Raw genomic sequence first — 27,430 nt, 5'->3', positions numbered from 1 at the left:
ATTACGTTTTGATTTCTGAACCTACAGTACAGGGGTAAAAAGAATCGGATTCAATCAGAAGCAGCAGTTGATTATGCAACTCGTTGCCGAGTAGCATACGAGTGAAAGTAGCCGTTGGCTTCAGAATACAGAAATGGTAGCGTGATTCGTAGTGTAATTTACGAGGGTAATCGGGCCAGTATAGTTTAATTAAAATTTCGGTGCAGTTTCATTTGATGTTCTCTAGTGTATTGGAAGTAGTAGGTCAGTTGACCCCATATACTCCCTCCGTCCCAAAATAAATTAATCTTTTACTTTTTACCTATAATGTTTGACTCTTCGTCTTATTTAAAAAAATTACGATTAATATTTTTATTTTTATTAGATGATAAATTATAAATAGTACTTTACGTGTGACTATTTTTTTTAATTTCTTAAAAAAATTAAATAAAACGAATGGTTAAACGCTGGACACGGAAAAAAGAATTTATTCTGGTAAGGACAGGGGGAGTACGCAGTTTGGGCGCTTTGCTGGTTGGCATTCACAATTTTATATGACAAGTTGCACTAAATACTGACTTGTGGTTCAGATTTAAAAGAGTCCGTACCGATTGATTTTCTTGCTCGACAGTTCACTAATTGTTCTTTCTTTATTCAAATCAGTTCACTGTAAAATACTCCTAGTGAACTAGGAGTATACCATAATCGTTTGTATCTTGTACGGCCTGAAGTCAATATGACACTCGGTTTGTTTTTCGAATGCGTGTAGCGGCAGCAAATTTCATCGGATCCCTGGCTTCAGTTAAGTTTTTCGATGCTTTTCCGTGAAATTGGAGTACACTGATTACATCGACTGATCGACAAGTTTTTCGTCCACAGGCTGGAGTGCTCTGAATTCCGTAGTCATGGACGCCCACTTGCTGCGTACTGTAGGAAGGTTGTGAATTTGTGATCCACATTCATGTCCAGCCTGCAGGCGAGGAGGCCACATGTTTTAACACGTCAGTTCAGAACCTTCAGATCCAAATGGTTTAGATCAGTCAGGCAGTCAGCTCAGCTGTTGAATTTTTGATTGCTTCATGACGAAGATCTGTCAGTGTTTTGTATGCTCGGGTTGCAAGCTCGCAGCCGATTCATAGTTGCGCACTTCAGATAGTACAGTTGATTGGAACGTAGGTTTTTAAAAACACAGAAATAGAAAAATGAAAGGATTTAGGATGTCATGCCAACTTTGATCGTGTGAAATGTCAAAACACAAGAATTGCTCAATTATGTTGTTTGGTTGCTTGGAAGGAAAAACGTACAGAAATTTGGAGAGAGGGTGACATAATGACAAAATTTTAATAGGTTTTAGCTTATGGTAGAATTCCTCCAAATTTATATGTTTTAGATCATTCCATAGGAATTCTAAATGGTTCATCATTTGATCCAAAGGAGCATATAGGAATTTTTTTCAAAAGATTCATACCCTAAAGATTCCTCTAAAGTTCATTTGTTGCAAAAGAGCCCTTAATTCATCTAAAATTTCCCCTGATCAAGCATATTCCGATTGGCCAAATTTTAACAACTTTTAAGTTGCAGTTGATACACCTTGCCAACTTCGCATGATCTAGGTCACGAGTTATGAACTGAGTGTAGCTCTAGGCTGCGTTCTTTTGTTGCCCTTTCCTAATTTATAGTCTCTCCTTTTCCACGTGTACGGTTCCAAATGGTACCGTCCTTTTTCCTATTGAACAATCTTTTAAAAACTTGCTTTAAAATCATATTAATATATTTTCTAATAATTAAAAAAATCGTGCCCTCCATTGCTCCATTTTTCAGGTCGGGAAGAGATCACCAAGTAACACAGACAACACACCCTCTGCATTACGAAAATCCCAACGATTTCGGCCTAAATTCTAATTGGGCCGAAAGTATTTCTATCATCAGCTGGGCCTGTTAATTAGCCTCTAACCCACTAAAACTTCTCACGGGCCTCCCGAAACTGAAAATATTTTGCTCAAATCCACACGACACAAAAATGCTTCAACCGCTCGGCTCCATTTCACTGTGAGTTTCACTACCCATCGGCCTGAACCGCGCGAGCGCGGCGGAGATCGCCGGAGATGTCGTCGGTGCTCAACAAGCTCACCAACGCCGCCGAGAGGGAATCGTCGGAGTCGCAAGCCCTCATCGCGGTAAGAGCCATCCTGCTGCCATTCTCCACTGGTTCCCCCTCTCCGCTGAACCCCCCAAAACCCTAACAATCTCATCGAATCCCCAGGACATCCGCAAGGCGATCGGCGAAATCAGGAATGTTGCCGTCGATTACGAGAAAGACGGCAAGTCCGACAAGGCGAGTGGGCGCTCCGCGGTAATCTGTTTCCAGTCGCGAAAACCCTAATCCCCAGCCGTGTGATCCTTTCTGCAGGTGAAGAAGCTTGAGGAGGCGGCGCTGGAACTGGTTGCTTCGAACGTGGATTGCACGTGCTACGCCGAGGCGATCCGGGAGGTGCCTCGGGCGTACCAGCCATCTAATCAGGTGAGGAGGGCTGCACCAACCGTGGCCATTTCTCTTTCTAGGGGATTGTTCAAATTGGACGAATTTAAGCTAAATGGTTATTTGTTGTTGCATTTGTTTGAAGAGTACGGATTTCGAAAAGTTGATCGAGGTGGAGGTTAACAAGGTCAGGGCGGACTCATCAACATCAGTAGAGAACCATCCCCTCATTCGGCAGTTCAGGGAGGCAGTTTAGGTATGTTGCGTACTATTTTCCACTCCATAGATTATGACTTGGTTATCTCTTGTGCTAATCATTGTGGATTACAGTATGGATTATGTACTTCTGTATATATATGCACTGATTTAGCCAGGAGCTTAACTATTGCTGAAAATGTTACACTGAAGATCGATTTCAAGTGATTGCATTTTTAGTATGAAATTTCCATTACTTCATGTTTGGGGAAGAAAAATTTTTGTGCATCACTTCTAATTCTTTGTTATTTCTACAGAATGTTCACCATGCTGGCCAACCAATGCCTGGTGATGAACAAGAGGATATTCTGATGACTAGTACCCAAACTAGCATCTTAAATGTTACGTGCCCATTAACTGGGAAGCCTGTAATTCAATTGACAGAACCAGTTCGTTGGTAAGTGTAGTACAGTTCAACTGCTAAGGCTTGTTTTTGTTTTGTAATTGTAGAGAATTTATATCATGATCTGTTAACAAAAGAAACTTTAGGATTGAGTTGTGTTACATTTGCTGGATGGCTTTCTTCATTGCTCTCATTTTCATTTTAAGCACAACTTAATGTTCCAAAAAAATATCCATCATTAATCTGATTTCACCTGTTAAAGACCAAGTTTTTGCCAGCAAAAGTGATTTGCTGCGAAGCCTTAGGATTATTTTTCTCCAATTTTCTTCTACTGCCCATGTTGGAATCATCAGGATCTGCCCAAGTTCTAATTTGGAGTTTTCATTGAATAATCATCATTGCATTCCAAGTATAATAGTAATGCATACCTTTCTAGGTTCAGAAATGGTGAGTTATACCAGTAGAATTCTTTCAGCCAATACTATTAGGCATGATCCTAGGTAATCGGTCCCCTAAGTTTGTATGGTCTTTATAAGTTTACTATTCACATAATCGGATTCAAATTGGTCAAACGACTACTCAATTTGTTTATTTTGCTCAAAGGGATTTCTCCTAAGATATTGCATGTATAAAGCATTGTGAAGATATGTGCAGATATTTGGATTTTGTGTTGAGCTCATATGGTGTTTGTGTTGTGCAGTGTGGATTGCAAGCACATATATGAAAAGGTTCCAATCATGCATTACATAAAACACCAAATGCCTGCGAAGTGCCCTATCGCAGGTATGCCCTCTGTCCGTTTCCCCTTGTTTATTTGCTTTCAAGGATGATCATTTCAGATTGTTTGTTCAACCAGGTTGCCCAAGAGTCTTACAAGTAGGAAGGGTTATCTGTGATGCGCTGCTCCAAGTTGAAATAGAAGAATTACGTTCGTCAGGACCTTCTGCACCAAACGCTGAAAATATAGAGGATTTAGCTGACGATGAGGATGACGAAGATGAATGAAGTTCTGGAAAAGAAAAGGATAGAAACTTGTAGGTATTTTGTTCGAGGACGGGCGTTGGTGATGTCCAGATTGCCCTTTTGGATTATTTGTAACTAGTGATAAATTTAAATTTGTGCTTGTGTCGTTGGTGTCTTTTCTGGGGAACATGGCTGCTACGTCACCTTCCTGTGTGAAATATAGGGGAGGACGATAATAACCCTTAATTGCACTGGGCATACTTTGCGAAGTGGGCAGATGAGCATGGTCCAATATGGTATCCGTTGCTATATCTCAAATCTTAATTATACCATGGTAGAAAATCATAATTTCTAAGATGCCTTTCTCAATTTTCATTTTCAGCGCAGGCTTCTGAGCGGCTTCGTACTTCAGGTTTCGCTCGGAGGATTGGAGCGGCGAAAATCAAACAGGTGTTCTTTTACTTTTTACTACATCTACCTCGTTTTTTCTTCATAATCATGACATGATTGGCATGGCATAAATATGAGCTAGCTTACTGAAGGCAGCGATGATTACTTAATGAGTTGAGCGGTAGAAATATTCTTACAGAAACCAGTAATGAGCAGTATGCTACCAAAACATGAGGCCTTACAATGCCCAACCATCATGTTATACAACTCAGGTCAACATAGGAGCGCATCTAGTAGGATAAAAGCATGCTAATGATATTAATGCTCTAACAGTAGCAGAACCCTCTAATGCGCCTGTCATAGCTTACAGCTTATAAACGTATAGGTAGTTCCAGCAGCGACAAATGCCACTGATAAAGTTGCAGCGACAACAAATGCAGACGAGCACTAGGTAACTAGGTCACATGAAAGGAGCTCCAACGCCTACAACTAGGATAAAAATTCAACACTCGGTCCATCCGTCTTCTTGATACTCATCATCATCTGGAGACTATCCACAGCAAAATCTGGTACAAAGTAAAAACAATGATTAGCTCATTTGTGCGTAAAATAGTCATAGGCGAGGATTTTATGCTGTGGAGTATCACTAACATGTGGCTGGAAGCAATCCTAGTGTTGCTTCACCTCCAGATAATTTTGCAAAGCCAGCTAACAGATCATATCATCATATCCATAGTTGAAATATCAATCACCCTGCCAACAACAGGCCTTTGCTCATGAACCTGCAGAACTTTTAGTTAAAAAGCAGTTTCCATTAGTAGCACATGAAAATCACTCATCATAAAACACTCACGGTCGCACAACTATTGCCCAGGGATTTCGGCACTTGCTTCAAGGACTGGAGTGAATAGTTGGCATCGTCATGATCTAATTCTTCTCTTGCTGGAACCTTCTCCGTCAAAGAGATGCCAAATATTTTGCAACTATTTGTGCCAAGAGCTTTGTTATCTGTCCCATCTTTTCCGAGTCGTCCTGGGGAGTGAGACTTCTCAACTATAGTTTGTCCATCTGACACTTCTCCAGAAGCAGGATTAGGTTGGAGAGATATTCTTTGCTCTGTTCTTTCAATTCCTTCAGAAGGGCCAAACCTAACACGTCTATCATTCTCATGCTTGTCCAACTGTCCATGCCCAAACTCAAACCGGGGCATCTTTGAATTTGCCTGCTGAAACATTAGGACAGATGGCGGCGATGATGATTGAGATGGAAGAGCTGGTGGTCCATGGAAGGCAGCACGTCCATGTAGTTGTGCATGCCATTTATTCACGACACCGGGTGTACGAGGACCATCTTGTTGATGAAACCCATTACTTCCCATAGACACATCAACCAAAGTTCCTCTGTACGGACGAAATACTTCTTGACCTTGCAAGACCTTTTGGAGCCTCTGAGACTCCCCAAAGCCTGAGCAATGGTAGGGAAATCCTGGGTTTCCAAGCGATGTTCTATCACCAAGTCTTGGAACCCCTAGGATGTTGTTACTCGCATCATTGGAGCAACTCCGCTCATTGATGTACTGTAAATGCCTTGCTTCACATGGCTGAGAAGTAGCAGCAGCAGTAGCACCATGAGACTTAAAACCCAATAATTCTTGACCTTGCAAGACCTTGTGGAATTGGGTAGATTCCGCAAAATCAGGACAACCACCTCCATCTGACAAAACATTAATTAAATCAGCAGTGGGTCCAACAGAACTATTTAGTGACCGTTAATAATAATAAGAAAGACATACGTGGAACCATATATTCTGGATTAACATGGGGAAGACATGGTTTCAATCGCTTTGAATGGGGTGTGGACAAATGGGATCCTGAAACTGAACTCGTCAGCTCAATCTCCCAAGGAGAAACCTTGTTTGGTCGACGGAACTCAGTGTCATCATCCCACCTCACCTATCAACATAGACATAGGTCAATAAATCATAGATACATCCATTAAGAGAACCTTAGGAGTGGCCATGAGAACAAAGTTACAAAACTATGTGCTCCAAAAATGAAATTCAATCACACGAGAACCAGTCTAAAAAACTAACTTGCAAATGCCTAAGCATTCATGGAAGGTAAATTTCAAAAGACAAGCTAGCAGTGTACATAACTTCGGAAACCAAGTTCGAGTATACAACACAGCTCTATACTAGCTAGAAAAACTCCTGGTGGAAATTAAATTGCGAGCTAAGATTTTACCAATAAAAAAACAAACCAGAAGGTTAAATGATACCAACAAATCAGTTTTGGTCTCTTCCAATTATATGCAACCAAACTAGCTAAACAGTGCATTTATCAGTGAAAACCTAATCATGTATGCCGACATTGACTATTACCACAATGTTCAACAGGCTGAGAACCATTTTTACTTTTCATATTGAATTTAAGAAAATTCAGTACTACCTGACTTGAGTTTGGGTAAGGAATAAAATACATCAGTACAACTAAATTGTGTTTAGTAAAATTTATATAAACTAAAGCTCAGTTGATTCATCAATTAATAGAATGAATGTGTTCAAAGCTAGCAACTTTGAGAACAAAGATTAGCACCAAACTCCTATATGTAAAATATTACTACCTTCATTTCACATTATAAGATTTTATGTCCCTCTCTATGGATACCAATAAATCTGGACACATATAAAACATATTCATTGATCCAATGGATGAACCTAGGTAGAGTGAAAACATCTTATAATATGGAATATGGAACGGAGGGAGTATCCAAATAACACAAGTCAACATGGCCACATGATGCAAATGCCACGGGACACTAGGAAAAGAAGGGAGTTAAATAGTGAAATTGCAGCAACACTGACAAAACAAAGTATGCTAATTGAGTATACAGCAGATCCACACAAACATATATTGCAAGGCACAAGAGAAATCATAGTTTACCAGCAAACATTTCCATTTAGAACCATGCCATATTGGGTCCGTATCACCACTTCCAGTAATTATCCCAGTGTACCTGTAAAATTATCACATATGCATCACCAATTGCAGTTCAATTCATTATACTACAAGAGTATATTTAATGTCCAGATACCTTCTTTCAGTAGCATCTTCACTTTCATATCTCACTTTGAACCTCAGTCCAACAGAAAAAGGTTGGCTGAGGCTTTTCATGAACTTCCAGTAGGGTACAATGAATTCGGATTGACTTAACCTGTCAGTTTTTAGAAGAAACTTTGAAATAAGAGTGTTGTGTTGCAATAAAAAGAAGTAGGCGCTAGCTGCAAAGCACTAAATGCAAAAGGATAGTACAGTGAGCAAAAAACATATCAATAAATATAAATGAAACAAGACTATTAATTTTCTTCGCATCATTTAAACAAAAAATCAGCTACAAAAACAACTTTTCAATTTATTGCTAAGATAACAGCACCTAACTTCGGAACTTCACATTCAGCAAGAATACAAGTGCAGCCAGATAAAACCTTGTGTTGTGTGGCATAATGCAAGAACATCTGAAAGTATTTACATAATAGCTCGAGGTTCTTCATTACCTGGGGTTGTAGTAAATGTTGAACACACTTTCTGTAGCCACTGCATGTGCAACATTAGCAAGTGTACCAAGATTAGAACACTGGTTGTAAAGCGCTGGAAAAGCGGACCCATTTTTTAGCTGAGCTGCACGGCGAACTCCCAGTCTTAGCTCGCCATCATCACCCCTGCAGATTGATTAAGAATCTTTAGAAAAGGTCAACATGTGATAATAATCTGCATGATCTTGTGGCCTACCGCAAAAATAGTACGGCATCCCCAGAGACAAGCTTCTTCTTGTTAACAAATGCACTCCAACCTGTGGTTAAAAGATGCCTACGTGGCTGACCTGTAGCATATTCAGATGTAGATCTATCAGAAACCAAGGACCACTAGCTTCTTATGTTTGTCCTTTGCAATCCTTAATTAAGAAGGGACCAGACATTACAACAAGAAGGTTTGTAAGAAACAGAAAATATAAAATATGGTTAAACGCGATTGTTTAACCAAACAGTATGGAAGCTATGGACAAATATATGCAGCACATGAGAAAGCAGATTAGTATGAAGAATCACCACAACATATTGCATAGTACAATCACATAGTATCAGTGTATAGCCATCATTTAGCATCATATAACAGGTTAATATGTCACAGCTTTATCAGAATCAGACTCGTTGGCCGTCAGTAATATATACTTAGTAAAGCACCATTGCAGTACTAACATTCAATATCATTGAATCATTCAGGACGCAGAGGAAGTGAATGCACAGTACAGAAGACTAATGAAGACGGAATGTATGCATGCCCACAGCTGCGTATCTCGGTCATCAAAACAGGTAAAAACCGGTCTCAAGTCATGTGCTTTTTTTTTTCTGCTGTACCTCGATAGATATGGCGGAACCTCCATTCGGTGCCGTGCAAATCCTTGGCAACAAGCTCCTGCGACGGCCGCTGCTGGCTGTAATCCTGCGAGCTCGAAACCGACGGGTTCATCAGCGAACAAACCCAGAAAAAGATCGAGTCTTTGGCGTAAAAAAAGGTGGGAGCTTTTCTTTCCCGAATGCATGCACCGACCAGTGGCGGGAAGCAGTCCTCGGCGGCACGGCGCGGCACGGAGAAGCCGCCGTGCGTGCTGGTGTCGGACGCCGTGAGCGTCTTGCAGAACATGTGCGGCATCCGCGCGAAGCGCTGCTTCATGGCGTCCCCCTCCTCGGCGTTGGCGTCGTCCGTCCGCCTCACCACCTCCTTCAACCGCCAACGCAAAAAAAAAAGCTCAGACCAAAACGCAAGAACGAAACCAAAATCAAATGCTACTGTTTGCCTCGCGTGATTGCGAGGAGGGGGGAGGGGGGCACCTCTTTCTCCGGCACAAGCGAGAGCTCCGCGTAGACCTCGTCGGTGGCCGGGTCCGCCTGCAATAGAACACGAAGCCAATCAATCAAAGCTCGTCGTCACCTCGCCGTGGAGAGAGGAAAGCAGAAGCATTGAGCAGCAAGAACCGGCGGGGGGGGGGGGGGGGGGGGGGGGGGGGGGGGAGGCACGCACATGGAGGGTGACGTCGACCACGCGGCAGAAGACGTGCGGAGGCACGGCCGCCGCCGACCCCGCCGCGGCGTCCCCGAGGTGCTCGAGGTGTCCCTGCGGCAGGTACACCACGACGCTCCCTTTCCTCGGCAGCGGCGCGACGGGGCCGGCGCACGCGTGCCACAGCTCGAGGCAAACCGCGCTCGTCCTTGCCGGCGCCGCCGACTGCGAGCAGTTCACGGCCGCCGCCACCACCACTTCCTCCGCCACCGCCGCCGCCTCCTCCTCGTCCTCCTCGACGGTGTTGAGGTCGATACCCGTCATGGCAGCGACAGCAAGGCGCGAAGCACGAGAGCAGCGGAGCAGGCGAGGGAGGGAGAGCTAGGCAAGTGATAAATGAAGCTGGTGGGGGTGGTGTCCGGAATAGGGGCAGGGCAAGGCTGGGCTTAGGAGGAGGAAAGAAGAAGAAGAAGAAACGGAGGAGAGGAGGGCGGTGGGGCGGGGTGACACATCGTGGTAATGGCCATGAATGGGGAGGGAGAGAAGAAGGCGAGCTGGGCTGAGCTAAGCTAGTTGCCGGAAAGCAGCAGCTACGGCCTTCTGCCCGTGCCAGTTGAAATCAATACTTCTACTACTACTACTACTCCCTGAACACTTCTCGCTCGTAGTACTGTGCGTGTATAGAGGTATTTTTACTGCTCGTGTCACGGGGGAGTAAAAAAAAAAAGAGAGAAAGGGGCAGAGGGGAATTCGGGGCGTGAGGAATAAAGAAATGGGAAAGGTGAAAAAGAGAGCGCAAGAGGCGGGAGACGCGCACAGTGGTCGTGGTTCAGAGCAGGCAGGCAGGCAGGCAGCTCTGCGTCTGCGGCTGCGGCAGAGGGGGGAGTGGACACGGAGAGGCGCCAAGAAGGGGAAGTGGGGTGGACTCGTCTATGGAGGTTTTCGTTTACAAATAAAAAATAATATGTTGTTAAAACTTTATATGTGTGTTTAAAACGATATATAGATAGAAGGTGAAAAATAAAATATGATTAAAAATTATAAATTATTTTAAATTTAATATTAGAAATTTAAATTCTGGCTTAAGTCTTAGATAGTATCTAGACGCAAGACATCAGGCTAACGTTTAATGTAGACCCTAGTCACTGCTCTAGGACGGTTGTAGATGGTCAAAACGGTCCAGACGAGACTTGAGAACTAAGAAATTTGATCTAACGTGTTATTTATCATGTTTTTTTATATGTGTATGTATCCATAGTACACATTGTCTAGACGGCGTATAATTCATTTGATTCGTCTAATGCGTCGAATATGTCCAATGCGTCTAAACGTCGGCTAGCTGTTTATACGCTAAACATTGGCTCATCGTCTAATTTCATGTTGTGTCTAGAAAGATATTGCTCATAACCATAAGGAAGAACCTAAAAGATAAGGGTGCAGCACACGGGAGTAAAGAACTAAAAACTGGTGAGGTGAAACGCAGATAGGGCATCATAACTCAAGAAGCATGATTAGCAACATGCGTGATGCTTACATAAAGCATAAAGCCAATCTCAATGGGAGTATTATGGACAATAAATAGGATGCCACGTAGACATTTTTGATAATGTGACAAAGTATTAATGAAGAGAGGTGAAATGAGTTTTATGGGGATGAAACCTTCCGTGCACTGTTATTACCTAGACAACTTTTGTCTTGCATGTAACCTAGGAAACAACAATAGATGAAACTATATACTGAAAGAGGGGTGTTTCATCCTAGTTTTAAACTTTTTAGATGATATGTCACTCTAGGTAATTGTGTTCATGAAAGTTGCATTGAGGATGGGCTAATAAAACTTTCAGGGATTGATTGTCAATTTAAACTGGGAAATAATGCGCTTGTCTGGCAATGTCAAAATCTAGGCATGTTTTGCATCGTCAATATTTTAGCAAAATTTATGTTTTGTCGGCAAGATTTATAGCAAGCCAAACATTTCCTAAACATAAATTATCTCCATTACTCGTTGGTCATTCATTCACCTCATATTTAAATATCTATATTTTACTTCTATCTATCTCTCGTTGCATATAATCTTTTTTTAATGAGAGACATTTAATATATTTTAAAACTAATTTAGTCCTACAGTGTTAGAAATATACTTGTATTGAGACGTATTCAAATACAAATGTTTTGGGAAGGGCACTACTACTTTCTTCCTTTCATTCCGCCTCTTCACTTGTAAAGTATAGATCCAAAACCATCAAAGACTATTACATCTTCCATCCTAAATTAACTTAGATTTTCATCCGTCCTATATGCATCAATACAAAATTAAAAAGGATAAAATACCCTTTAATTTATCAAATACCAATGCAATTATTTATTTCTTTATCTATTTCAGATGCAAATGTTCTGTACTTTAAAAAAAAACAATGAAATGATTGATCAAGCGTGAACTTTTTTAGAACAAACATGAGAGTGCAGGGATAATCTTATTTTTGGATCAATGGAGTATTCTACGATTGCACTTCTTTTATTCACATTATCACACCCCAACCCTTTACTCAGTTCTCTATCCTAACATCATTAGGGCTATCTATGTATCCATATTCGTTGCCAGATTATTTTAAGGCAATCCCACAGATTTTGGATGGTTATTTGCTTAAAGATTTGTGCAATACCCCATAAGTCTAACCCGTCGTCATCACAACATTTTAAGGGTCTCACATGTCATTAACTTTTATAAAAGTATGTCAATTTTGCACTGGTCCAACTAAAGTAAAGTGTGGCTTCAATTTTTTTTTAAACAGACGAGCAGGTCCAGCAACTAATCCATCTCACATTTCATCATAAAATAGAGCATGAGTAATAAAAAAATACGGTCTAAAAAAATCCATAGGAGACAGAGAATCTCCTCACTCCAAATCAGTATGCAAAATTATTTCTGGGATAATATATATATATATTTAAAGAAATATGTATTTTGATATATTAAAAAGTATACCTATGTCTTGTGCGAAGGATGCGATATATACACAAGACCTGTTGGAGTACAACCAAATATGGAGAAAAGAAGGGATGTCTTTTTAGTGATCATTCAAAATTCAAATGAAGATATCGAATACTACTACTAAATTTAAATGAGTCGTCGATAATGCGTTGGCTAAAAGAGCACGTCAATCGTGCCGGTTGTTGTACATCATCTTAGTGCCAATTGTGTATCCTCTATTTATTCTCGATCGGTAACACGAGATGCAGTCGACGTTAAGTTAAGCAGCCAAGTTGGCCCGGACATAACCACTGATCAGCGAATTCATCTCCCCTGTAGCCATTTCCCCGTGTCGCTGTCCGCGCCCGTGCCCGTGCCCGTGTCGTCGCCGTTGCGTTGCGCGAAGGTTTCTTTTTCCATCCCCTCGGCGTCACGGCCGACCGACCGATCGGACGATCTGTCGACGCGTGAGCGCGAGAAGGCCGGTTAATATCTCGTGCGTTGGCACGCCACCTCGCCATTATTGGCGCGGTCGGGGGATGGTGGTGGTGGTCCATGCGTAATGCGATGCGATGCAAATGCAACGCCATGCCGTCGCCGGGTCCCCCAAATAACACCGGTGTTTTAAGACGGGGGGATTCGATTTGTCGCGGTTTTATTGCCCCCCGTATGCTGCTCCCCCCGCCCGGCGTACGCTACGCCCGGTGTTTCTTACCCGTCCGCGAGCAAATCCGATGGATGGATACCCGTACTAGCTCCGGCAAAAGGACAGGTGCGTGCCTGTACTCCACTCCAAGATGCTGGTCATCGCTGTGCTCTGGTGAGACGGTTGCAGGGATAACTCTCTGTACGTACGTACGTATGTATGTATGTACGGGGGAGTGGAGTAGATTAGAGCTGGTAATGGTCCAGAAAACACGGGCGTATCAGGGGGTTGTGGTGCAAGAAAGGCCCCCCCCCCCCCCCCCCCCCCTCAAATAGGAACAAAACATTGATGGCTCCCCATGCTGGGCAACGAGACTGTTGATGCAGCTGCTGCTGCCAAATTTGATGGTGCTGTCGCTGCCACGGCCACGAACGACGAGAGAGGCCAGTGCGGATAGAAAAGGGTGGTAGGAGAACCAAAAGCAGCTCACAGTCACCACGCCAGATATACCCACGCACACACATCCACCCATGCAGTAGTCGTCGTACCACTGCTACACCAGCTCCCTCGTCTCCACGCGCACAGGTAGCTCTGTAGCTCTACAGCTGCGCGCGCCTCCCCCTCGATCATCATCTAGCACGACACGAGACGGAACGGTGCGGACACACAAAACATACGTTACTTTCTACTCCTACATAAACAGAGATGGAGACGAGTACATAAACGTTGTAGTACCTGCTGTACATCACACACGCGTATTTGATCAATGAAAAAAGAGTCGGGGGGGAGGGGGGGGGTGTACCCCGGCAAGTGAGCCAAGGTAGTGAAACGTCACACGTCAACTTTCCCCTCGCTTTTATCGGGCGTGGTTCCAGTTAGACGCTGCCGTTTGCAGGAGGAAGCAGCTGCTGCTGCCGCACGCAGGAAGGACATCATCGCCCAGAGGCTCCCCTCCACATGCGGCGCCGGCAACCTCTGCCTCCTCCTCCTCCTCTCTCTCTCTCTCTCTCTCCCACTGCACATTGCCCTGGGGACCCGTGCGCCCTTCCGCTCCGCTCCCTGCTGGCTGGCTGGCCGAGCCCCCGACTGGTGCTGGTACCTCCCCCTCGTCGTCGTCCCCCCAGGAATCACGAGCGCCATGCTACCAACGGATCGACACGACTGGCTGGCCCCGCCGCGCGCAATGCAGTAACTGTAGTACATGCTTTCACTCCTCCTGCTTGTACTGGCACGAGTAGAATATGGGATGGACCGGGTCGGATGGATGGGCATCCCTCAAGTATAGACTGTTTAGTCTGGAACGCTATTTTAATTTACATAATATATTCATATAAAGCTCTCACACGAGAGGAAAGAAGCGATATAATAATTTTTAATTTAGGTCATGTGTATGATCCTTTAAAATGGTAAAAGTTTTGCTATTTTGAAGTACTTTTTGACAAAGTGGATTTAAACACTAGGGTAAGAAAATGACAACTTTGTATTTGACAGTCTAGAGTAGCAAATTTCACCAAAAATATATAGAGACGTGGACCACCTCTCATTTCTACCAAAAAAAGCAACTTTTACCTGTCTTTAAATACCAACCTGTAAAAATGGAATATCAAAATTTTTACCATTTGCCATTCAAAATGATTCTAAACATGGCCTTATATGGATACTCCATATAGCTAAAGCTAGATATTCTATTTTATCTTCCATGCTCCTTTTACAATGTTAAATATGCTATATAAAATCATAAGAACTTCCGTCCATGCCCCTAAGTAGGGAGAGGTGAGTGGTTGGTTTGGTTCCCCGGCCACGGCCATGGCGTCCTCTTTTAGCTTTGCCGGGCTGGCTCCTGGGAACCCCACGCGTCCGGCTCTTGTAGCTGCGGGCCAGCGGGCAGCTGATAAGAGGGAAGTAGTGGTACTGTGCGACGTACTTGAACACCGTGTTCAGTTCTGAAAAGAGAATTTTAGCTATTAGATGTTCGATCGAATATTAGAATAGATTTTTAAATAAAAATAAATAAATAAAATTTATAGCTCGTCTGAAAACTGTAAGATGAATCTTTTGAGTCTAATCTGTCATTAGCATATGTGTTTTATTATAGCACTTATAGCTAATCATGCATTAATTAGGCTAAAAATTTCGTCTCACGATTTTCCCTTAACCGTGTAATTAGTTTTTTCATCATTTAATGCTTCACTTAGGTATTCAAAGATTCGATATATGTTGTTTTGGAGAAAAAATTTTAGGACTAAACTAGCCATTAGGGCAGTCCCAATGATATATTAATGGTGGTTTCTATCCACATTAAATAGCTTATCATATAAGTAAAATGATGACATAACAACGTAATAACGAAGAAAGATAGAGAAAAACTTAGAAATAGTTTTCTCACGAGAAAACCAAGTTTTCTCTTCATCCGGTACACCAAAAAACCATGAATTCAATATTGAGAAGAAACTACTAGTTTGTAATGGACATATGTCATGCTCACAATTGCTGAAATAATATATATATAGGTAGAAGAGAGAAAGAGAAAATAATTATTACTCGAAGACACCTCTACTGTGAAAAATAGTTTCTATAGATGATTTCTTATACTACAACAATCGTATCAGTTTTTTTTTCATTGGGACTACCTTATTAGCTTGTGTTGGGAGGAGGCTAGCTAAGCTATCCTAGCATTAGCAATGCCACGAGTTAATAAATAAGGGAAATTTACAAATGTACCATTATAATTTTATAATATTAGGGATACGTCATTGGTATCTAATGATATATGAGATCCGTATGAGTCAATGATATGTAGGTTAAGACGACGTGTTTCTAATTTTACAAAATTATAACGTCGTACTTGCAGTTTTTTTCTAATAAATAATGGGTGGGTCATGGGTGATATCGAAGCTGTAGCGGAGACATCAAGGATGGCAGGACGGCCCGGCGAGAAGCCGCTCTGCTTTTCTTTCTCTTTTCCGGAACTGATCACATAAACAGAGAGAGATAGAGAAAAAAAAGAAGATAGTGTGTGTAGGCGTAGCTATGGATCATGAGATGAGAGGAGGAAATGGCATTTGTTATCGCTGTTGCTTGCGCAGTGGGCGCTGCTGCTTCCCCCCCCCCCCCCCCCCCCCTGTTGCCTTCGAGTAAAGGACGCGTCGCCTGCCTGCCCTGCTTCTGCCCCTCTCGCCCTCGCGGGCCCGTGTCGCCCGGGGCAAGCTTTGTATGCACTCTGAGCCGCGTGGCCCAGCTGCCGGCTCCTCGGCTTTCCGCTCCCCTTGGCTGCAACTGCAAAGCCACCGTTGTATACTCCATTTTTTTTACCTGTTTCTTTGACCCTCCGCTTTGTGCTTTCTCGCATGATCGCATCGCACCGCACCGATGAGCCCTGACCAACGGTGATACTCCTGGCTAATCCGAGCAATGCAGCTTCTTTTATTAGGCCATGTTTAGTTCCTAATTTTTTTTCTAAAAACATCGTATCAAATCTTTGGACATCTAAATGAAACATTAAATATACATGAATATCAAAAATAACTACACAGTTACGGTGGAAATCATGAGACGAATTTTTTGAGCCTAATTAGGACATGATTAGTCATAAGTGCTACAGTAACCAACATGTGCTAAAGACAGATTACTTAGACTCAAAAGATTCGTCTCGCGGTTTCCAGGCGAAATCTGAAATTTGTTTTATAATTAAACTATGTTTAATACTTAAAATATGTGTTAAAAAACTTGATGCGATATTTTTGAAAAAAATTTACAAACTAAACGAGCCCTTAATCTCATTCGCTCGATCGTTTTGTTTGGATGATGATTTTGACTAACTGGGGAGTACTCCTACGTGTCTGGTCGACAAATAATGAGACAAGACTAGGTAACGAGCAGCACTCATATAGTACAATCACCGTCACATGATAAACTCAGTTTTCGTTTTTATGTATTCAATCATTCGTCTTATTTGAAATTTTGTTACGATCAATATTTTTCTTGTTACTAGATAATAAAATATAAATAATACTTTATATGTGACTAATTTTTTTTAAATTTTTTCTAAATTTTTTAAATAAGACGAATGGTCAAAGGACGAAAAAACGAAAAATAAAATTGTTATAAAAAGAGGGAGGTAGTAGTAAAAGTAGCCGTAGGTTACACATGGTTTTCAGTGCAGGTCAATACTTGCTCTCTCAAAAACTAATTAATGACGACAAGACGTGACGGACAGAATCACCACTCCACCGTCTATAATGACCTCCATCCTCTGTTGTTATTCTGATTGGTCTATAAAATGTCACATTGATCAACCGGCTGGTGCCCCCAAAAACTTTTCAACGACACGAGTTGGTCGAGCAAAAATATCAACGTGGTACTGGTTGGAGCTGTTACCTGTAGCTTCCATCAGTTATCGCTGAGAAAAGCACTCCCGTTCGACTTCGACGAGGTGCGTGTGATTTGTACACTAGGGCCGTGTTCACCGGCAGAAGGTAAGTTATCTTACCTCCTCGTTTTTTCACTCCCACGTTTACAAACTGTTAAACGATATATTTTTTACAAAAATTTTCTATAGTAAAATTGTTTTAAAAAATCATATTAATTTATTTTATATTTTTTAATAATAAATAAATAATTAATTATGTACTAATCATTTAGTACGTTTTCCGCGCCGGATAACTAACCCTCCTTATCCCACAAACGAACGTGGCCTACGGAAACCTTCTCCCTATTCTTTACGCTTAAGCTTATACTTATACCAAAATTTAAACTTGTAAATTTAAAATTAAAATTAATTTTATATTTTTCTTTATTTTTTAGTCTTTATTTTTATATCATCGACGTTAAGTGCTCCTATAAATGGGTACTTTTTAACTATTAATAAACAGTTTTGGTTATACTTTTTTCAAGGTAAAGGCTGAGGCTGGTCGCCTGCGACCTGAACTAGACTGTAGTGGTCAGTTCATCCGGGAGCCAGAGACGGCCACACGGTCAAAGTAAAGTTTTTTAACCGGATGCTGCACGTACGGCGCGTCATCCCGTGGACTCTCTCGCCCTCGCCCTCGCCGTCGCCCGTCGCGGATGATGGAGCGGCAGCCGCGCGCCCACGATGATTTGCAGCATGATTGGGTGCAAATCGTCGTTGTTCCGTGCCCGCGTGTCGGCGCCTCGCTCCCCCGCGCGTCGCCGGGAGACAAATCTTGGGCGAGCACATGCGCGGGCAGGCAGGAGTCCTCCTCCTCCTCCATGTCTGTACGGCCGATTGGGGGTCAGGGTCTACTAGTACGAGTACAACCACTCTTCCTCTAGCTAGAGTAGCTGTGTGCAAGCTAGCTCATCATCGCGATAATGATACGTTACGAAGGGGGGCCCCGGCCGTTTATTATGCCACGATAGTAATAGGAGGAGTACATTGTACGGGGGGAGCTTTGGGACAGATTGCCCCTGTTCACTCGATCCTCGCCTTGGGCCTTTCGGGGCATTGTTTGCCGATCTAAAACTGTACTCCATCTAAAAAAACCAATTTTCTGGCTTGCGTGTCGAACGTTTGAATATCCGTTTTATTTGAAAAATTTTCAAGAAATTAGAAAAAAATTAGTCACACGTAAAGTACTATTTATTATTTATCATTTAATAAAAACAAAAATATCAGTCGCAAAAAAATTTGAATAAGACGAAGAATCAAAAATTATAGATAAAAAAATGAAAAATTGGTTTATTTTAGGACGGAGAGATTAGATGAACGTGTTTTCTGCAGGCTTGATTCTTGTATGACCTGCTTTTACTACTAGTACTACTATACAACTCAACCCTCGTACAATTAGGCCTAGTTTAGTTTTTAAAAAGTTTTTCCAAAAACATCACATCGAATTTTTAGATATCTAAATAAAGCATTAAATATATTTGAACCAAAAAACTAATTGCACAGTTATGGAAGAAATCTTGAGACGAATCTTTTGAGCCTAATTAGCCTATGATTAGCCATAGGTGCTACAGTAACCAGCATGTGCTAATGATGGATTAATTAGTGTCAAAAAATTCGTCTCGCAGTTTCTAGGCTAGCTGTGAAATTCGTTTTTTCATTCGTGTCCGAATACCCCTTTCAACATCAAGTCAAACATTTAATGTGATTCTTCTAAAACTTTCTCAATCTAAACATCACCTTAGATGCCCAGAGCTAAAGAGCGTCTAAAGTATGCAGTCGTGCAGGGTCTACCGTTCCAGTGGCCGGAGAGGCGGAGGAAGTAGTGGGCGTCCACCAGAGCACAAACCGCGACGTGCCTGTGACTACGGGGTGACTACGGGTGAGCCGAAAAATCCATGAACTGAACAACCAAACCGAACTAAAAATCAAACTAACCAATATCGATTCTCATAATTTCAATCACTACAATATAAACATTTATATAATTATTATAGTGATTTTAATGATTCAAGTAATTTCAGAGCCAATTAAATGCTTAGAAAAAAATCTAATCAATTATAAAATTTTCTTACTCTATGTTAAACAACTTAAAAATACATATATTTTTTAACAGATGTAGGAATAGTACAGGTTAAGCGTAAGGAGGGGGCTAACTGCATGCTAGGTGCATGCTAGGGATGATGGGTCTCATGCACCCCTTGAGTTCATTAGTCTCTTCATTCAAAAATAACTTTTAGTCTGACATTCTCACTTTTGATTATCCATATGAGAAAAAATTTAATTTTTAATCTTAAATTTATAGTAGGTTTTGGGGTTTTTTTAATCATAATTTATTTTTCAACCTTACTTTTTAAGATCGCTGGTAACATATATATTTATAAATTATTTTTTATTTACAAATATGACGTTTGGTATTTTCTCTAAAATGCAAACAATCACCCTTTATTTTTGTTCACCTATGCTATGCATATCAATACAAAATTAAAATTATTTTTTCCACCTATGCTATACATATCAATACAAAATTAAAAGAGACTAAAGTACCCCTCATTTTATCAATTACAAATTCAATTGCTACATTATCTATTTCTCATGTATTTACTTTATACTTCTATAGACTATCATAAAGTGATTTCTTAAAGATAAACTTATTTTAGAATCAATGAAAAGATGTAAAATAATCTTATTTAAAGATTGGGCTACTTTATCGTGTCCCACCGATCGACATAAAGACATGAGTGCGTAGCTAGCAGCGGCCCGGGCCCTGGTTTACCCATGTTGTGCATCCGGTTTTGATCGACCCGATACAGCGCTCGGTTTTAAAAGACTCTATAAATACGGGTACTATTACGCGTAGATAGTTGCCTACTTGCCTGGCTGTGCCAGCCAACGACCTTTCACTCTCTCAGCACAAGTGTGTCGTTTTGCATAGTTTTTTCCTCCATTTGTACGCGTATATTTCTCGAACGGATAAATAATAAATGTTTTGTAAAAAATCTTAATATATAATTACATCTTACGCTTTTCTATTTATAATAATTAGTCACATAATTTATATCTTAATAGCTATCAAATAACCTTTGGTTGCATATATAAAAAAACATAGAGACAATACCACCACATTTTCGGTATGGTACGTGTTCTTACTCCTAACTCCTTGTTGATTTTATCGCAATTTATACTGCTACATGTATCTAAAAGATAGCTACGTAACATCGAATTTAACACTCTGATATAGCGAATCTGGCATTTGCATGTTTAAATTTATTATACTTAGCACAATCTCAATGGGTGTTTCATGGGCAATAAATAGAGTGTCATGTAGGCATTTCTGATAACGTGGCAAAATATTAATGAAGAGAGATAATATGAGTTTCATGGGGATGAAACCTTATATGCACTGTTAGCTAGACAGCTTGTGTCTTGCATGTAACCTAAGAAACAATAATAGATGAAACTATGCATTGAGAGAGTGGTGTTTCATTCTAGTTTTAAATTTTTTAGATAACATGGTAATCGTGTTCATGAAATTTGCATTGGCCTTAGTAGTGTTACATCCGGTGCTAGATAGCTACTATATTTTAGAAATAGGTTTAGCCACCCACGTAAATTGTGGTAAGGCCACTAGTTTCCAGTTTATGTGATGAATGAAACTGACTTGCATAAGGACATAAACAAATCAAATGGATATTAGAAAATTTATTTTTAAAAAGTTTTATACGAAATGGCCGGTGATGATGAAAGTTTCTTTAAAAGCGTACTGATGTTTACATGATAATTTGAGAAATCTAATATCCACAAGCCGTAAAGTGTGCATGAAATGGATTTATCATCAATATTGACGTACGTGAGTGTTGAATCCATTTTCCATTTATTTTTTTGAGAGGGACGTGGATGTCATAGTATTATATTTTCTCTTAAAATAATCATAAGAGAAACAGTATTATATTTTCTCTTAAAATAATCATAAGAGAAACATGTTATCAATAATAAAGGTTATTTATTCATGATCTTAGTCATCTAAAAACAAATGCTAAAAAGTACAACAAAAGAACACTGATTAAACTCAAATATAAATTTGAAAATTTAAACTTTAGTTTATAAGTATAATCATAAGAAAAGATGGTGGCCAGCCGCACACTAACGCCTTGTTTAGTTTCCATTTTTTTTTTCAAAAACATCACATCCAATTTTTTGACACCTAAATAAAGCATTAAACATAGACGAACCAAAAAACTAATTGTACAGCTATGAAGAAATCTTGAGACGAATCTTTTGAGCATAATTAATCCATAATTAGCCATAAGTGTTACAGTAACCAACATGTGCTAATGACGGATTAATTAGGCTCAACAGATTCGTCTCGCGGTTTCTAGGCTAGCCGTGACATTTGTTTTTTTATTCGTGACCGAAAACCCCTTCTAATATCCGGTCAAACGTTTGATGTGATGTTTTTATAAAAAATTTTGGCAACTAAACACCACCTAAACGGAAAGATTAAATATATTATACTGTACCAGTGAGACACCTTTTTAATATTATTCCTGTAGCCATACTTTTTGCCTGATAAGATTACACGAGGAACAGACAAATACTAGTACAAGATGCATTGATGCGTAATAAAACACCGGATTAATTTGTTTTCGGGAACGCGCTGCAGATGGTACGTATACTTCCTAAATGGGCACAGTGCTGATGGGTCCTACGTACCAATTGCTGCTAAAGGATTTGCGTACTTATACTGTTCTGCTTTCAGGTTGGCATGTGGCTGGACAGCAAGCAAGCGAACCAAACCAGATCATGGCCATAAATTTTCTCCTCCATATATATCCAACTGGTCGAAAAGAAAACAAAAGAAAAGAAAGTGACACTACAATACTACAGAGATAGTAGAGACGTTAAAGCTAGGGTTCTAGAGATGATGCACATGCTGCACCACACACTGATTTTCAGTCGTCTAAACAGATCATCCTATAGCCAACATGTTTCTCTTGATTTGGAGGGTCCAGGGATATGCATTTGGCAACCTATGGAACGTACAATGATTTCAATGAATGGACGATGATGTATCAAAACCAGCTGTACAGACTAGCGAGGGTGATATGTGGGATGCATGCTTGCTGTCTGCACCATTAGTAGTGATAGTAGCTTTTTTGGATCGGGACAAATTAAGAAAGGGAACACAAAGAGAGCTCTAGATGAATCTATACAAGAGATAGATGCTGCCATTTAATTTGGAGTAAGACTGGATCAGTTCACTTTTGGTTTGTGGCAAACCATGATTATGGGTGCTATATGAGCTACGTAGCAGTAGTGATTAGCTATTGCCTACAAAGAGGTAGGATTAGCTTGTAAAAGGTAGTACACATCAACTGATTGATGCATACAAATATAAGTATATGTCATTGTAAAAGGAGCACCATGAATCAAAATCCTAGAGTGCGAATTGCTCCATGGAAATTCCTCTTTTGTGCTCCAACCTTCTTCAAGCTAAAGGCTTTTCTCTACTAGCTGCTGCCAAACTTTTCTAATGAGTTACTTTGATCTCCAGACAGTTCAGAAAAAAAAAAGGGTTACATGTCGCTTTAGCTTCGGCAAACTCTCACCGTGAGCCTAAAGCCCCAAACCAAAGACAAAAAGGAAAAAAGAAAACCACTCATGTTGTTTACGTCCTAACCAACTTTAATTAATCTGTACTAGAAGAACAAATGAAGGGCAACAGTTCTAGCAGTCTGTACTGCATGTAGAGCAGCATTCATTTGGACGGTGCAGCGAACCACTCCAAACAACGCAAAAAAAAACTGACGAGAGATGGAGCCAATACAATCCACCAATAGCCGTGTCCTGTCACGCTAAGACCAGACAGACACTAACCAACCCAGATTAACACCCAAACCCCCTTCCAGACTCCAAAGCGGCGATCGATCGATCGATCACCCTCCCCCGGATATGCCGGGACGTGCACAGACAGCGCAGAAAAGCCGCTCTCGCTTCACAAATTCGCATGCGCGAGATGGTCTAGCTAGCCGAGGGTATTCCTAACCCATAACACTAGATGTTATTTTCGTAAACTCCATATCATCAAGAAACTAGTACTAGACACTATTTTTCTAATACAAACACTATTATTTCATACTTTAATTTAACGCTACTTATCTCCTATAATATTTTGAATGTTGTGTAGAAACAATGTCTCATGTAAGATATGTTTTCATTCTCTTTCCTCGTTTATTCACCTGCTCCATTATCTTTTATCCTAGATGATAACTTAATTAATATTATGGACACCATCCTACCCATTGGGTTGAGAATATCCTGATCAGTGCGTGCGTGTGCCTGTGACTGTGAGACCCTACTAGGGTCACGCAACGGCTGGCAGCGGCAGTAGCAGGGGCAGGACCACGCTAAGCCGTGCCGCTGGGGGGGGGGGGGGGGGGGGCCTCCGGCCGCGCGTTCATTGATTGATTGGTTGTGATCGGTACACTGGTACTGTACTATAGATGAGAGAATAGCAACATATCACTCGTTTATGTAAAATTAGTGCTACATCCGTTTTTAAATAAAATCATTTTTACACTTTGTTGTATTTTCTAAAATGTGTTTAGCTTTGAGTAATAATTGCATCAGTATTTTTAGAAGTACAAAACAAATGCATTTGAACTATTCCAGAGAGAGTGGTGAACAATTATATCGAAATTTGATAGAGCGGGGGATATTATATTGTTTTGTTTTTATATTGGTACAAGTGAGATGAGTGAAAACAAATTTATTTTATGACGGATGGATTATTAGTTTATGAATATTTAGTACCTATTTGGTTTGAAGGGGAAAAATTGAATTTCTATGGATGAATTCATATGGAAGCTATTCGGTTTGGACTAAAAATCAAAAAAAAACTTTACTCTAAGTTGTAAAGAGTAAACATATAAAAGTTTCCACCCATCTAAATCTCTTAGAAACGGACATGTATAATCATTCCTTCGTTCTTTAAAAGAATTTCTCTAAACCGAAAGTACCCTTAACATGGATCCAAGGATAACCACTTCAGAAAGTACTGCTTTAATCTTAGGACCATGTGACATAGCAAAAGAGCACACCATTGCCTGCGAATGGCCGGCGGCCGGTTTGGGCAGGCTGATCATGGCAGTGGGCGAGTGACCACTTCATGCACACATATGCATGTCAGGGGGAAGAGGGGGTGAAAGGACAGCTCGTGATTGTGCTTCGCCGATTGGAAGAGGATGGGGGTGTGATTGATTGATGGCCCGTGAGATGGAATTCTTTGCTCTGATCGATTCACCTGATGAAACGCTTCAAAACTTGCTGGTTTTATTTGGGAGCTTTATTGACTGACCGGGCATGTTCATGGAGCCATCACTTTCCCGTTTTCTAGCTAAAGATCTTTGCTCGTATCTGCTTGGCCTCACTTTGTTAACGCTAGCTTGGCTTCCACAGGGCCAAAAAAAGTTCTGAATCCAAGACACTGCTGCTGAACAGAGTAACAAGGAACACAACAACATGCCAGGCCAATTGAGTACGCACCAGACCCCACGCCAGGAGGCTTTCCATCCTTTTCCCTTTACTTATGATTATAAACCAAAATTTAAACTTTCAACCCTAAATGCAGAGATTATTTTATGGTTTATTTATCGAAGTTTATTTTTCATCATTTGCTTATAAATCACGAAGAATATGTAGACAAAAGTTTTATTAACAAATTAATTTTTTTTGCAAATATCCCATGTGGTGTTTGGGATGGTTGAGATTGAATGATTAAATAAATATCTGATTTTTATTACGTCTAATTGAGTGTATAAGTGAATCAATTAATTGCTGTGAAGTGAAAAAAATCACACACACACATGAAACACACATTTTAGGAGTTCAGGAACAACAGAAATCCACAATGAACGGGGCCTTACTAGTACTGTAGTACTATATACTAGGCTAGCTGTCGACGAAAATTGAAGCAAATGCGATCTAGGCTCAACTTTTGATCAATCGATCAATTTGCAGCTGAGTTGGTGAAGTGTGAAGCAAGATAAGTGCTCAAGTTGAGCACTTAGCAGGGTAGGCAATCAGATAGGGAACCTGTAGCTTGTACGCTGAACACTATGGAAATGTCAGCTTGGGCCTTTTTAATTTTTCAGCTCAACCTTTTGTCTGGTACTTGTAGCATCTTTGCTCTCACTTTCTTTGTGTTTGGCCTACCACTCCATTTACTTTCCCGGCTTATAAGGAGCAGCAACTAATCTAACAGTAGTGTAACCTCTTTGCGAAATCCAGCTGACTGCATGATAGTGTCCTCTGTATCTCCAGGACAGGCACCCTGTGATTATTACTGTAAAATCTCTTCTTTTGCTGCCGGCTTAGTGCTGTAAAATGTACTCCCTCCGTCCCAAAATAAACCATTTTTTCACTTTTTACCTATAATTTTTGACTATTCATCTTATTCAATTTTTTTGCGATTGATATTTTTGTTTTTATTAGATGATAAATCATGAATAATCTTTACGTGTGACTAATTTTCTTCTAATTTCTTGAAAATTTTTCAAATAAGACGGACGGTCAAACGTTGGACAAAGAAACCGAAGAATTGTTTTTTTTTACAGAGTGAGTACTAAGTGCAGCGTGCTGGAACAGTTCGATGCCAGTGTTTCTTTAGTTCTTCTACTGCTCATGATGCAACCATATTTATCAGTACAGCCTTCAGTGTTTTGTCTGAAAAAAAAGGCATGATTAACCCAGACGCAATTAGCATGCCGGCCACTGCAAACCTGTGATTTTGAGGGGCACCCATGCGACCGGACGACGTCTGAAAGATTCTGTCGCAAAATGGCGTTGCATAAAGAGGAAAAGAAAAACAACCAGCGGTGCGTGCGATTCTCGCAGGGCCACATGAGCCTTCAGAAACCATCCTTTTGCTAATCTGGTAAAAGATGGGACTTGTCTTTGATTCAGACAGGCTCACTTTTGTATTTATCCCGTAATCCAATAATGGCTATATGGGAATAATTCACATGTCCAGATTCAGAGTCGATGGACATATATTCAGCAAAGTCTACGTCAGACGACTTTTACTCAAACATGCCCAGTCTTTTTCTCCACTTCTGCTGGTCATTTAAGATGATTTTTTGTTAAATTACCCTTTGCTTAACTAAATTATAGAACTGAAAGAGATAATCCTCTTCTTCTTCTTCTAAAAAAAAAAGAACAGGGCATCTCAATATACATACTGACAGAGGCGACGATGGTTTTCTCTCTTCTTTCTTGAAGAGAAGACATGATGAGTAAACAGGCCAAGCAATCAGAGAGGCCCCAGTGTCTAAGGTCAACACTAAACCAAATCGGCCCAACACAGTAAATATTTGCTTTTAGGCCTTTTTTTTGCTACAGGTCTAATTTTCAGTCCCTCAGAATTGCCTGAGACTTGTTTGGTCCCTTAAAACCAATTACGAAATATTAAAACCACCTTATAAAGCATAATGTATTTTTTCTTTGCAATGCTATACAAAGCATTATGTATTTAATTATTAATCAACTTTTTGTTTATAGATGTGTTTATATTTATCAGTATCATATATATTTAGACAAAACTATAAAACTCACGATAGAGCATATACTGCCTAGGAGTCAGTCCAAGTCAGTGAGTTATATAGGTGTTACGATGGATACAACTGTTCATAAAAAATGAGCTGGTTTTAATAGTTAAGTGTAGCTCCAATGTATGTGATTAAGTGAGTGAATTTAGCGTTAAAATTTCTATGTATGTCTTATACTTATATGTGAAGAAGAGAGAAAAATATGAGCTCTAATATGCTCTGTGCATATAAAAGGTGTACCATATATTGATATGACGTTATATATGTTTTCGTTTAACTATTGTATAAATTGACTTTATGTTAGCTGTTATTAACATATAAAGATTTTTGAAGCTAG

The 27,430-nt window shown here is 40.5% G+C and overlaps 1 protein-coding gene and 1 pseudogene across 1 annotated transcript; one reads left to right on the top strand and one right to left on the bottom strand.

The window, feature by feature from the left end:
• Positions 1-2,036: 2,036 nt before the first annotated feature.
• LOC102706289 lies at positions 2,037-4,079 on the top strand (annotated as a pseudogene).
• A 473-nt stretch (positions 4,080-4,552) lies between these two features.
• On the bottom strand, positions 4,553-10,166 carry LOC102721276 (auxin response factor 15). The gene is made up of 12 exons (XM_040523875.1): positions 9,488-10,166; positions 9,298-9,354; positions 9,017-9,187; positions 8,824-8,908; positions 8,198-8,288; positions 7,963-8,127; positions 7,503-7,622; positions 7,352-7,424; positions 6,202-6,361; positions 5,263-6,122; positions 5,061-5,191; positions 4,553-4,975 (listed from the first exon to the last, which is right to left on the bottom strand). The coding sequence occupies exons 1-11, from the start codon at positions 9,788-9,790 to the stop codon at positions 5,126-5,128; spliced, it is 2,151 nt and encodes a 716-aa protein (XP_040379809.1). The 5' UTR covers positions 9,791-10,166; the 3' UTR covers positions 4,553-4,975; positions 5,061-5,125.
• Positions 10,167-27,430: the final 17,264 nt, after the last annotated feature.

This window comes from Oryza brachyantha, chromosome 5 (genome assembly GCF_000231095.2).
Source record: "Oryza brachyantha chromosome 5, ObraRS2, whole genome shotgun sequence".
Lineage (NCBI taxonomy): Eukaryota > Viridiplantae > Streptophyta > Magnoliopsida > Poales > Poaceae > Oryza > Oryza brachyantha.
This window is presented reverse-complemented; position numbering and strand designations above follow the sequence as displayed.